At 44.7% G+C, this 14239-nt stretch overlaps 1 protein-coding gene across 13 annotated transcripts in view; it reads right to left on the bottom strand.

Annotated features, from left to right (window-relative positions):
* Window positions 1-14239, bottom strand: part of Itpr1 (inositol 1,4,5-trisphosphate receptor type 1) — a 391805-nt gene that overhangs the window by 270690 nt on the left and 106876 nt on the right. For all 13 annotated transcript variants that reach the window (XM_058572993.1, XM_058572995.1, XM_058572999.1 and 10 more), the window contains one exon: window positions 6160-6275. In XM_058572993.1, coding sequence (XP_058428976.1) covers window positions 6160-6275 — 116 coding nt within the window. The remainder of the gene's footprint in view (window positions 1-6159; window positions 6276-14239) is intronic.

The raw sequence follows: 14239 nt of genomic DNA on the forward strand, positions 1-14239 counted from the left end.
GTAGCATTTCTTGGACTCAAATTATTTACGGGGAAAAATTCTTGTGGACATTCCCCTTACTCTTAAGAAATTTCCAAAGATCTCAATTGAAGATACTTTAATCTACAATATTAAGTTCCTACCTATTAAACTAAGTGTAAAAGTAGCAACTCATTGGACACTACTATAACTGAAAAATGTCAAATAAGCATTAGAAAGGTGCCTGTGTCACATTAAAGATTAATTAAATGCCAGCTCCTCTACGGAGCAAGTGCAGTTGTCTAAAAACACATAGAAAATAAACAGGAAAAATCAAAATTGGAGAAGGACCAATTCATCAAAGATATTCTTGAATATGGCACCTAAAATTCAGTTAAGGCTCTCTGTTACAATAAAAGCTAAGACTCTCTTCATCTCTATGAATAACTTTAGTGGTAACCGAGTCTACATGTCACTATTGAAGAAATGCTAAAGGCATTCAACTTACAGACCATTCTAAGAATTCACTTTTCCTAGCTCTTTGTTTAGGGAGAAAAATCTGTAATTTGCTAAATACATAAACATCAAATGCATTCACCGGTGAAGGCTGGTTCTTTGGAAGGAACACATGCTATGTTATACCCCATAAACGTATTCCACATGCTGACCCACACTGCCAAAGACTGACAATACCCTTCTAAAGGGGAGTCCAGCAATACTGACCAATGCGACCCTTCAGTGGGTCTAATTTGACCTAGCAATTCTACTTCTAGGAGTTTCTCCTGCTTACATAAACTGGCATGCACACAACATTTTTTTTTTCAAAGTGGCAAAAATTGCCAGGATCCTGAATGTCACTTCCTACCCTGTCACAAGGACTAGTTATCCAAAACTATAATCTTGCCACACAATGGAGTAATCATGTAGCTATTAAAAATAAGGATGTAACCAGGTTTGGTAGTGCACACCTGCAATCCCAGCTACTGAGGCAAGAAGATCTCACATTCAAGGCCAGCTTGGGCGACTTAGGAAGACCCTCCCTCAAAATTAAATTAAATTAATAAATAGATGTATTGCTGACAGTGTAGTCCAGTAAGCATTTGCCTGGATATGTAAGACCCTGGATTCCATCCCCAGTACTGGGGTGGGAGGGTAGATACAGATTCCTGTTTAACCATGTCAGAGTGAAAGAAATAAGTTAAAGGAAACTTAAAAAGTATGTTTCCACTAACTATATAAAAATCTCCCTGTGGGCAAGCAGGGCACATACCAAAATAAAAATCAAGGTTATCACTAAGGAGTTTTGTCTTTTTTAGGGGGTAGGCATGCTGGGGATTGAACCCAGGGGGCACTTAATCACTGAGCCACATCCCCAGCCCTATTTTTTTTTTTTTTTATTTTGAGGCAGAGTCTCACTAAGTTGCTGTGGCTATCTTTGAACTTGTGATCCTCCTGCCTCAGCCTCTTGAGCTGCTGGGATTACAGGTGTACACCATAGTGCGTGACCAAGGAATGAGATTTAAGGATCCTATCAATTAAGTTTTTATTTTTTCCTTCTCTTACTCATACCTACTTTGCAATTGTTCTCCTGCAGAACTCATGTATGTAAACTCTAAAAACATCTTGGTTGTGTGTCTGTGGCAAATAACCTGGATGATGATGATGATGATTTTACCTTTTCAGTCTTTAAAAATCCTGACAATGGAATCCCAGGGACTCCCTTCCTTTCACACGGGTTGGGGGCTGTTTTTTCATGGGGAAGGAAGAGAACAGTCCATGCTAGGGTTTCTGCCACACTATCCACCTCCTGTGTTCCCTAAACAACATCAAGGTCAACCCCATCATAGTCACCTGCTCGTTTATTTTAGAAACACAGAAACCATTACTGAATCACCATAGAAAGGTCACTGGAACAGTGAGGAAAGGTTAGTTAAGGTCAGCGAGCTCTGATCACATCATGTGATAATGGATCCAGGCTCCTGAAAATAAACAACCAAGCTTTAAAAGACAGTGAAGATCTGTCGCTCCTCTGGTTCTTCCTATCAAAGGTATGGCTTAATCTAAGTGATCATTTGTCCTAATCCAAACAACGTAGGTGCCTGTTCATGGGGACAGGTGGACAGCTTCAGGGAGCTCCTGCTTCAGGAGGAATTAGGTGATGCAAGGGCCGGGGAAGCTCATTTTCCCAAGAGTCTTCTGGGAAATCATGACCCAAAGACTCAACATCCAGTTCTTTCTGCAGAGGGAGCAAATGCCGGGACCAGCCACTAGATGTCATTCTCCTTCAAAGGGCTGTTGGTGTTGCTTTTCCTGGTCAAAAGGAAGTCAAGTGGTCTGGACAACCAATTCCTTAAATGGCATTAATTTAAAATAATCTGACCTCTGACTGGGGTACTGCACGGCAGTGGACAAAAATAAAAATGAAGGCCGAAGGCAAGTGGCTGACCCCAAACACAGCCCTTTTAATGACTGTACCGAAACGTAATGACTTTCAGACAACAGGAGGGCAGTTCCAGGGACCTACACAAAGTCCAGCACAGACCAACACGCAGGGCCTGGAAAAGTCACACGGGTAACCCTCAGTCGGGGGAAGACGTGGTCTTCTTTGACTTTAAGATACAAACTTCATGAAAGATCATTCCACTCTCTCTCATAAGGAATTCAAAGTTCCTGATCACCTGAAGAACCAGATAGTTTCTTTTTCCTATCTGTACTGCTTACTTCACGATCCACTGGCAGAAAAGGAACATCAAAAGGAATTGCTAATAAAACACAACCTGAAGATGACAGGCTGGTAGAGCATATGTGAAGCACTGAGTTCGATCCTCAGCACCCCATAAAAATAAATAAATAAAATAAAGGTATTGTGTCCACCTACAACTAAAAAGCATATTAAAAAAAAAAAAAAAAAGAAGATCACCGGTGGCAAATGAGACTCCACCATCCCATTCGGCCTGAGCCATTTTGGGATTGGTGTCGAGTGCACATTTCCAGCTTTAATTGAATCAGCTGCCAACATGTTTTCTAAATGGAGGTCTTACACGTAAAAGCATGGATTCTTATCTTCTCTTGAAAAAGCAGAAGACACTGTGTGGCTCTCAGCCTGGCTTCCCACACAGTCCCCGCAGGAGAGAGAACTGCCCCCTCCAGACCCGCACACAGGCTCCCTCCGTGGGCAACACTGCCACCCAACCCCCTTTCTCCCCACTAGTCTCCTGCTTGACCAAGAGCAACAGGAATCTGCACCCCTGCTATAAAAAGAGTAGGAGATAAAGAGTTGGAGGTACACGAATGAGACCTCGTGGAATAGAACGATCTTTAGAGCAGAGAAGCAAACGCTCAAGACACGCAGACCTTCTACAGAGACGCCTTCCACACCCGACAGCTCTCTCCTGAGTGACATGCAGAACCCTTCCCTACCCACATTCCCAGCATAGACTTCAGGGGGATTCTGCACAGGCACAAGGACTGCAAGAGGAGAAGGATGCTACTCCTACAACAGAAGCCAGGCACGCTGCCCGCCATCAGAGGCCAGCCGAGGCTCAGATCTATCCAAGGAATTGCCACTCATGCCGTTTAAGTGCAGGGCTGGCTGGACATTCACTTAAGTTAAAAGGTGTCTGTCTTAATCTAGCACCTCACTCCACTTTACACAAAGATAAATGTGTGGTTTGATTAACACTATTAATAGATTTTACAAAAGGGCAAGTACTATTGGACAAAGGAAAATGTCACTTTGCATTCTTTGTAGTACTTCCGAGAGCTGCTGGCCCTTTTGGAAAAATCACAACACAGGTAACATGCTTTCTGCATAACTAAGACTGGGTACCTGCAGCGTGCAGAAATAGACGCAGGGCCTGATTCCCTCCCATCTTCTAGAATCGTTGTCCTGAGCATTAGGTATCCAACTTTTTATGCAATTTATTATTTTCCTTTTACTTATCCTTTGTAACTGATTTTTTTAAAGTTTAGCATTATGAACTCTATCACAGATTCAGAAAGTTATCTATTTGCTATGGATAGGGAGCAATGGGTGTGTGGAAATTAAGTCCATGAACTACTATTACTGCTACAAGGAAGATGCTGCTCTTGAAGTGCACAGAGCAGTCTCCAGCCTCCTGGGCCTCACCCCCCATGTCTTCTTCTCCCCTCTCACTCCCACAGTCACCTCAGGCTCAGGTTCACGAGTCCCTTATCTGTCCCCCTAGGAAGCCCTCCCTGACCACTGAACCGTACCTCCTCATCCAGCAAAGCCAGACTGTGGTACCTTTCTGTGTGCTTCCCCTCCCTCGGGTGGTCTGCCCTGCAGTATGGCCTCTGTCACACTGTCATTACCTGTTTTCCCCGTTTTGGGGCTGGGGATGGGGCCAGGGGCCTGGTGCCTCCTCGGACGGTGCTCTACCACTGAGCTATACCCACAGCCCACCCCTTGACCCCTTCTCCTCTAAGGAGCTCCTAGAGGGCTGAGACTGTTCTGTCACCAGCACCCAGCACAGTGCTCACCCACTCAACAACTGTTTCCAAAGCTCTGACTACGCGCCAGGCAGGGTGATAGGAGCTGGGGAAGTGACCGTCCACAAGAGGGACAATGCCCAAGACCTTGTAAAGCTGGTGTTCTAATGAGTGACAGATAATTAAGAAATGACTAAAAATAACCACAGCCTATGATCAGCGCTGGGGATGGTATATACAGGGAGGAAAACAGGCAGGACAGATCTTAGACTGGTGGAGGTGGCTTGTCAAGATGAGAGGCACAGTGAGATAAGAAGGATGCAAGGTCCCCGCTCAAGAGAAGCCAGGAGATACTTTCTGCCAACAGGACACACCGTGGGTGCAAAGGTCAAGCGACTGGTACAATCTTGGGGTGCTCAAAAAAAAAAAAAAAAAAAAGAAATGAACTAAATCTCATCTGTAACTCAGCAAGGCCCTAAGCAACTTAGCAAGGCTGTGTCTCAAAACTTAAAAAAGTAAAAGGGGCTGGGGATGGGGCTCAGTGGTTCAGCATCCCTGGGTTCAAATCAATCAATCAAGTCTGGCTGGAGGGCAGTTCAGAAGCTTTGGAGGGTCAAGCAGGGTCTGGGCATGTGGTCTTGCAAATCACAAGAAGTTGCACTTTGGTGCAACGCATGTCCTCAGGAAGGGGCCTCAGCTCACTGAGCCTAGGAACCTGGGCTCTCACCCCTCCTGGATGAGCGCCTCGTGAGACAGCAGGTGCTGAATGAAGAGGACAAACCTCCACCCAGCCCCTACCTTAGCGAACGCCGCTGGCTAGGCCACTGTCCTATCAAGTCACAAACAGGGCAGGCGGACCTGGGGAACCTGGCAAGGTCCTTGGTGCTCACAGCTACTCTTGCGAGGTGCATCACCACTCTTCACTCACCTATTTGAAGGCCTACTATGCGCTACTATGCTGTAGGCACAAGGGACACACAGCAACAAGCAAAATGCCACATGCTGGTTACTTCCTGGGCAGGGATGGACCGGGGAGAGAACATGGGATGGACCACAGGGTCGTGGAGGAGAACATGATGGCAGATGACAAGCAGGAGCTGGGTGGCAATTTCAACTCCACAACGATGGATGTCCATTCGACCCGCCTTCTAAACTTCTAGAACTTCCACACAGATTACCCTCTGAGTGCAGGGTACTAAAGGAATTATGTCAAGAGAAACGGGTTCAGAGAGTTACAGAAACTTGCTGGAGTCACACAGCACATCAGCAGTGGCATGAGCACATTGCTTAGGTGACAAATTGGACAAATACAATCATAAAAGCCAAAGTTTAGTAAGCATCATTCATGTGCCTTTTATGTCACTTTTCATATAATCCTCAGGTCAACCTCCTGAGGCACACATTACCATCATCCCCAGTTTATAGGTAAGGAACAGAGTTGGAAGATAGCTGAGGGACTTGCTCAAGATCACATTCATAATCTTGTGCTGGTAGCCATTCTGCTGCCCAAAACTGCCCGTGAAAGGGGCAGAGGCCAGAGTGGCTCCCAGACATCTCAAGAGGGCTACAATGAGCCTCTTCTCGGGGTCCTCTCCCTCGTATTCCTTTAACAAAGGAGCATAAGAAAGCCAGCAGCTGGAGAGGAGGGTTGAGCCAGGCGCCAGCCCTCGTGCTCAGGCACCACCCAGGGACCAGTCACGGCCACCATGCCCACTGCCCACAGCCCACCGCGGCCATCCCGATACCTACGTGCAGTTTGTTCAGCAGCACCGCGTCGGTCGTGCTATTGGCCCCTGGCTTGGCGGCTTTCCAGAACTGCTTCTGGGCCGAGTAGCGATTCATAGGACACAGCTTGAAGAGGCAGTCTAGGATCAAAGTGACAAAGGGCAATGGTTACCATGGAGGCCCACAGGTGACCCAAGGACCCAGGCTTCCCACCTGCACTGACATACGGTATTCACCTATGCTGCACTTCAGGAATGCTGCAAAACCCTTCTACATAGCTCTCTTTTAAATTCTCCCCACCACCAGTGAGGTCACAGATAAGGAAACTGAGGTTCTCAGAGAGGGAGTCAATCGTCCCTTGTCACAGAGCCACTGGCACAGCTGGGCTCCATGTCCAAATCCAGTGCTCTTAATAACCACCCCCAATCTGCTTCACTTCTTAGTGGACAAACAGAAGGATAGCCAGTCCTCACTGTGGATGGCTATTCCCTTGCAGAAACCCAGTCTCTTTGGTGCCCCTAGATTTTAAAGGATGCAATGGTAACAGCTTCACTTGGCCTAAGTGGAGGCACCTCCTGGGGCAGAGTATCAGGTTAAGAAGACCCCTGGGGTGAAGAGCGAAAACACCTCCCTCGCCTTGAGACAGCATGTACCCTTGCTGACCCTCATTAACAATACCCCTATGTGCTTCTGCTCAGGGTGCCTGGGCTCATGTGACTTTGTACAATGTCTTAGGCAGCATATCCAACCCCTGCAACACAGACCAGTGGCTTCGTGAAGATTTACGTGAAGAAAGCGAAACATCAGGGCTGGGGTCGTGGCTCAGTGGTAAAGCACTTGCCTAGCATGTGTGAGGCCCTGGGTTCCATCCTCAGCACCACATACAAATTGATAAAATAAAGGTCCATTGACAACTACAAAAATATTAAAAAAAAAAAAAAAAAAAAAAAAAAAAACAGTAAAACATCAAAGATAGGAGGGGTACAAGCCCAAGAAATAAGAAAAAGGCAGAATGGAGCCCAGTTTTCTGCAGCCACTCAAAAGGTAAAAATGATGATAATCTAATCAGATCTGAGTAGAAGTCACTCAGAAATTAAAAATCACCATTTAAGACCCTGTTTTTTTTTTTTTTTTTGAGAGAGAGAGAGAGAGGGAATTTTTTAATATTTATTTTTTAGTTTTCAGTGAACACAACATCTTTATTTTTACGTGGTGCTAAGGATTGAACCCAGCGCCCCGCGCATGCCAGGCGAGCGTGTTACCACTTGAGTCACATCCCCAGCCCAAGACCCTGTCTTTAATGATGAACTCTATCCTTCTTAAAGCATCTGTGTGAAGTATCAATGGGCATGTGGTCTTGCAAATCACCATGGTGAACCCCACTCTGTCTCACTAGTTTTATAATGTGTACAATATACTAGTGCAGTAATATGGATATGTAGCTTTAAAAGTACATACACACACATACACACAAAGTTGAGGACTATGTTCACCCAAATTTGGGATAGAGATGTTATTAAAAAAAAAAAAAAATCAGTGGGTTGGGGGTTTAGCCCAGTGGACCAGCAATGCTCAGCATGCATGAGGCTCTGGCTCAATCCCTAGCACAGAATAAAACAAAGCACAACAAAAATACGTTCAGAAATAATTTCCCAAGGAAACTAATATTCAAAATTGACACTTGCCTCCTGAAGAGTGTACATTTTGACATCCTGGGTTTTTGAATGGTTAAGTATTTGTAGATTAAAATTAATAAATTTCAAGCAAATACTCAGATTTGGAAAAACTGCACCTTGAAAACACGTCAGAACTACCCACAAGACTTCTCTGCTATTTATGAAAGATTCCCCTTGAGGACCTTTCACAGCCTACCTAGCTATTGTTCCCGCCAAATAAATATCTCAGAATTAGAGAAATCCATTTGCTGTCAAGTTCGTAAACACTAAGACTTTCCTTCTACTCCAGATGGCTCCTCCTTCCAGTCAGGATCAATGAACTGTTAACCACATGCTCCACGACCAGATTCTCAACAGTATTCAGGAAAACAGTGAAACAGCACTTAATTGTAGCAGCAAAAGGTACTTTCTCTATTGCTATCATTTCCTTCAACAACTCAGGATTTCCACCTAGTCAGGGGCAGTCATAAAATATAGGAACCCTGATATTCATCTTTATCAGAAATCTGATCCATCTACTCCAAGTAATTTTCAATGCATATGAAAGAAAGATATTGGCTAGTTCTTGGGAAAACAAAAAATATGGAAGAAAACCAGTTTAAAAGATGGGCTGCTCCCTCTGTCTCTTCTGAAAACCACAGATCATGGTCATTTACTGTCTCAACTTGACACAGTTTTTCTACCAACCCGATGTATATGAACCTCCAGAATAACCACAAACCATGAGACCACTGGCCAGAATCGAATGCCCCATCTTTGACACGGGGCCCAGGGTGTCATCTGGACTAGACCAGGATAACTTCTTTAATAACTAGATAACTTTGTTTAAAAGATGTCGCCAGCCCTGTTATTTGACATATAGCTTACTTTGTGGACCAAATGGGGCTAACGATGTCAATTTTCATCAATAGTAAGTCATGGAGAATACAATGACCTATTTTTCCCCTTCTAACATATTCTCAGACTGATAGATAACTGCTTTGCATTCCAACAAGGAAAAAAAAATTGACTTAAGTGGATTTGGGGAAGAGGCAGGCTGGATCCACAAGGGTGAGGGGAACATGGTCCGGGAAGCACTACTTTCCAACTGTGCATGTCACTCCTAAGCTGGGCCCCCCGTTTAACAACGGGTGACAATACAGGTGAAGAACTTCAGGTAACTCCATGGTCGCTTAAGGTAAGCGAGTGGATTGAAAGCACCGTCAATCCAAACAAAGCCTCGCTATAGCTTCTGCACCAACTATTTTCCTTGAACAGAACAGAGACCTGCATTGGCTAAAGTGTATTTACAACCAACTGTCTATGTAAATATAAGAGATGCTAACATACTAGTAACAGAACCAAATTAGCCTTGCTGATTTTGCCCTGTCTTCCTGGTTGCTTAGCAACAGATTCAAAGTGAAAATTAAATTAAGCAATTCAAATGTAATGTTAAAGTAACCTTCCGAAATTCTGCAATTCAGCGGCTCCATGTTGTCCTTTGCTATTTGGATGGTACAGCGGGGCAAAATTAAAAGTTTGGCTGGGTCCTAATAGTGCACTAGATACAGAAACGCACAAAGAGAGGAAATCCAGAAGAATACATATACTATCTCTGTGGAAGAAGGTGAACACATACATGTATGTGTGTGAGCGTGCACACGGTGATTTGGTCTCATCCCAAAAAAATGCCACAAAGAAAATCTTATGTGACAGGTGTTATTTTGGGGCCTTTGAGGAATAAACTAAACTTAGCTTTCAAGAAACTACTTTGGAATGTTCTGAAGCTTTAGCGTATGCCGCATTCAGTGAGCAAATAGAATTCAGCTGAATAGAGGGGCCAGGCTGCATGTTCAAGGGGCCACAGGCAATCTGCCATGGTGAAAGTTGCATTCTAGAACTCTCTTAGCTGCTAAGAGAGGAGTTAACTATCAAATAGGGGCTGGTGTGCACAGTGAGAAGCAGATGAGAGCAAGAGGAGCCACAGGTGTGCCTCAAGCCCCTGGGATGGAACACAGGAGAGGCAAGAACACAGAACGTGAGCGGCCCTTGAGAGGCATCCAGGTGTGAGACTCTCAGAGAGTGAGGTTGCCCCGGGTGAACCCTGCAATTCCACGCCATCCTCTCTCTCTCTCTACCACTCTGCACTCCTGAGCCCAGGTTCCTGGGGCCAGGGTCTCAGGGGTTAGGCAGACAGCAGGAACCCAACCAAGGTGCTGAACTCATGATCCCTGGGGCCCCTGAAGCAATGGTAGACAGATCCTCTGGAGCCAGTTCTGGCTCTCAGCTTCCAGGATTCTCTTCACAGATTTGATTTCTACTTATCGAAATGCCTTGTGTGTGCAAGCACAGTCCTGAGTGCTCAAGGTAGAATGCTGAACCGTCGCACAAACTTCTTAACACAATCCTAGTGACAGACACAGGAGTCCAATAGACAGCTGAATTGGGGCAAGTTCAAAGTTCGACAGAGGCACGAGCTGTCTCTGGATGCAATATGCCTGGGGTGGAGGCAGCCCGCAGGGGCACTAGGGGAGGCATCTGGGACTGAATGCAGAGCTGAAGGACAGCAAGGAGGAGTCAGTCTGGAGGAAAATCAGGGGGCAAAGCCTTCCAGGTAGAGAGCACAGCAAATGCAAAGTCCCTGGGCTGGTGGTGGGGGTGGGATTCCTGCAATGGCAAAATAGAAATTAGAGGCTGGAGGATAATGAGGGAAAGCTGTGGCTGCAGAACCAGGTGGATAAAGCCTCATGCAGGGTGCGCAGGCCTGAAAAGCCATCTGAGTCATTCAAAGCAGAGGGATACCACTCAAGGGTTCTAAGCAAAGGACAGACTTGCTCTGGCTCATGTTTCCAAGGGAGCTTTCTCATCGCTGACGGCGCCCAGCAAGGAAGGGAAGGCTGGGGAGGAGCAGGGCTGGGGGAGAGCGACAGAAGCCAATCATTTCATTTTGGCTCTGCTCAGTTGGCGCTGCTCATGAAGCATTCATGCTGAGTGAGGACCAGGCCAACCATCCAGAGACAGGCCGAAAACACAGAACAGCCAGGTATCAAAAGGTGCCAGGGGGCCAGGCACGGTGGTGCACACCTGTGATCCCTGCGACTCAGGAGGCTGAAGCAAGGGGATCACAAGTTCAAAGCCAGCCTCAGCAATTAGCAAGGCCCTATCTCAAAATAAAAAATAAAAAGGACAGAGGGTTTGGCTCAGCAGTTGAGTATCCTGGGTACTCCCCGCCCCCTAAAAGGTCAGGAGACTGAGGCAGGAGGATCACAAGTTTGAGAGTAGAAATTTAAGAAAAATACAATAAAATTTCCTGGAACCAGAGGAGATGACTCTCCTAGGTAGGAAAAAACAAACAAACATACAAAAATAAATAAATAAATAAATAAAAATAACTAAATCTCCAGAACTGAATGAAGTTAATTCTCCACTTGGAATTCTGAGCTGTGTTCAAAGGGTGACCTCGTGTGGGAGAAGAATCAAGTCGAGTCTGCAGTCAGGAAGCAGATAAAGGCCGCCCTCCACCAAACAGAGAAGACATTTTTTCAGTCCTTTGGTCAACAAAGAGGTGGCTCTGGCCTAGTACTGCTCTGCGGCAGAGACAGGAGGCTAAATTCTGGTCATCAATGTCACAATTGAGGGAAGTCCTACGATGATGCTGGGCAGGGCCTCTCGATGCCACAACCTTGAGCACAGGTAGAAAAGTCTCCAGGAACAGAGGACCACGGTAAGGGGCAGGTCATGGGATCTAGTGCCACATGGAAAATATACTAAGGCTTTTAAAGAGAAGACTCAGCAAATGCTGCAAACAAGCTATGCAAAGAAAGAAAATAAGATTATTATTCACTCCAGGGGAGAGTTGCATATTAAAACCCCGTGCTCAATGGTGAACTGTATTTACATAGTCATAAAAATATGAAGACTGAGTATTAGTTTAGTGCGAGAAAAAAAAAAGGGGGGGAGGGTAAAGAGGAGACAGAGTCCCAGAGCCAAGCTCATCTATAATAATAGTAAACCGACAAATGATATTTAAAATAGATTAATCTACAGACATGTAGATTACACACACACCCCATCTAGAACTACAGTGGTAAATGCTAGAAGGAATGTTAAAATATTTGCAGTGCTGATCCTGGGAAGTGGGAAGGGGTGAGGGGTGGGGCACAGGCCTGTTACTTTTATTCTTTTTTGACGATTTTTGACCTTTTGGGGGTGACTCTCATGTTACATAAAATCAACCATTTGATTTAACACATTTGCAATGTTGTGTGACCATCACCTCTACCAACTTCCAAAACATTTTCATCACCCCAAGAGCAAACCTGGTACCTATTAAATGAACACCCATTCTCAGACTTGATTTTTTAAAGGATGTGCTGTCTCATTGACAATATTTAAATTTTTAAACTGCCTTCTGGTACTCACCTATTATTCAGTTTTTACTGAGACATTACTTTGTGACAACAGATGCTACCCTCTGAATGTCCTGCTACCCTCTGAATGTCCTACACCTACAACACTCACAACAACTGACAATGGAATGGCCTTGAAACCTGGGGCCCTTGGAAAGTGGTGAGGCCATGAGGATGGATTTAATGTGCAAATAAAAGGAGTTGGGATGTAGGCTCTTGCTCACGGACTGTCCTGCCATGTGGGGAACAGCGCCTCCCCTTTGGGGTGCCATGCTCAAGGTGCCATCTTGGCAGCGAAGGTTGGGTCCTCACCAGACACTTCCAGCCTCCAGAACTGTCAGTCAATATGCTTCTGTTCATTATGAACAGAGTCGCCCAGTCTGTAACACTGTGCTGCAGCAGCACAAATGAACTGAGATCCAAGTCTCAGCACAGAGAAGACCGTTGATGGGTGCACAGACGTGGGGCAGCCGCTGTGGCTTGAGTGAGAGAAGGAACACACGTGGCCTCGGATGTACCATGGGCAATTCTGCTACTGGGCACACATTCCGAAGAAATTCTTCCACAGGCCTCGGGCTCGCACACCCCATGCAGGAGCATAGAGTGGGAAAGAGAGCAGCAAGGAGGCACCCGGCTCTAACTGCCCTGGATAGGACATCAGGTGACAGCTGCATTCACACAGCATCCCTGACCATCAATCCCAGGACCCCACCAGGGTACACAAAGTGCATCTGTGTGCCCAGCCAGCCTCAGCCACCGTAACCTCCTTCAGGGTGACCACACCGTTCCCTTCTCTCACCACCCACCTCCTGCCCCACCCACCATGGGAGTGGAAGCCCCCAAACAGTGTCTTCTCTCCAGAATTTCAACTCTTCAAAACATCATGTGACCAAAAAGGAATCAACAGAGGCTCAGTGGTGGAGCGCTTGCCTGCTATGTGTGAGGCCTGGGTTCAATCCTCAGCACCACACAAAATAGACGAATAAAATTAAGGTCTTGTGTCCATCTACAACTAAAAATATTTTTTAAAAAGGCATCAACAAGCTGCCACTGTTTAAAAATTCTTCAGTCAGCACATATAAATTCAGTTTTATACAGGAAGAGATCAAGGGAAATAAACATACATTAAAATAATACCAATAAATGAGTATTATATAATACATAAACATGACTAAATTTTGGTAATATATATTTACACATTATACATATAATTGTATATTATATATGCTATGTATAATTTACATATTACTATAATACATGCACAATATATGTATAATTTACACATAATATATAAATTATGTGTATATATTTACGTATGTATCTGTACTCTATAGTGTATAGAGACATAACATTTAATTTACAAATGTTTATAAATATGCTGTTATATACGTAATACATATAATTGTGTACAAATTATATATTATTGTAATATTACAACTATGATACATATAAATATATTGTAATATAAGATATTACACTTAATTGGTATATATACAAATATATATGTAATATATATTAAATGTAATACAATTACATTTATAATATATAATGTAATGTATAAATGTTTTACAGTTACATATTTATACATGATGTGTTACATATATATCGTATATCTGTATTATATACATATAGTATATTTTATGTATATTTAAGCTATAAATATGAAGCATTTCAGTGCTGATTGTTCACAGCTTGCCTATTTTGAAAAGGACAGAGTTGATGGAACAAAAATTATACAAGACGACATGACTGACATCTAACATGGAGAAACAGGGGCATCCTTCCCCACTCAGGTGATTCATTACCTCCAAACCGATGGTCGGGACATAGTGAGATAATCCACGCTTGAACTCTGTCCCAACCACTCTCAGTCTCACAAGGTCAGGACTTGCCTGCTCTCTTGCCCTTCTGTGCCCCAGGCGCTCAGTGCACAGGGGGACAGTGGACGTGTGGATAAAGGCGCCAGGGGAAGGGCAGTCTGAAGTGGCAGTGAGCGAGGGAAGGACCCACCCCTACTTCAAAAGGCGCCTCCAGAGCAAG

The sequence above is a fragment of the Marmota monax genome, unplaced genomic scaffold, assembly GCF_021218885.2.
Source record: "Marmota monax isolate L192 unplaced genomic scaffold, Marmota_monax_Labrador192_F-V1.1 WCK01_AAM20220418_F8-fsc00028, whole genome shotgun sequence".
In the NCBI taxonomy this organism is placed as follows: domain Eukaryota; kingdom Metazoa; phylum Chordata; class Mammalia; order Rodentia; family Sciuridae; genus Marmota; species Marmota monax.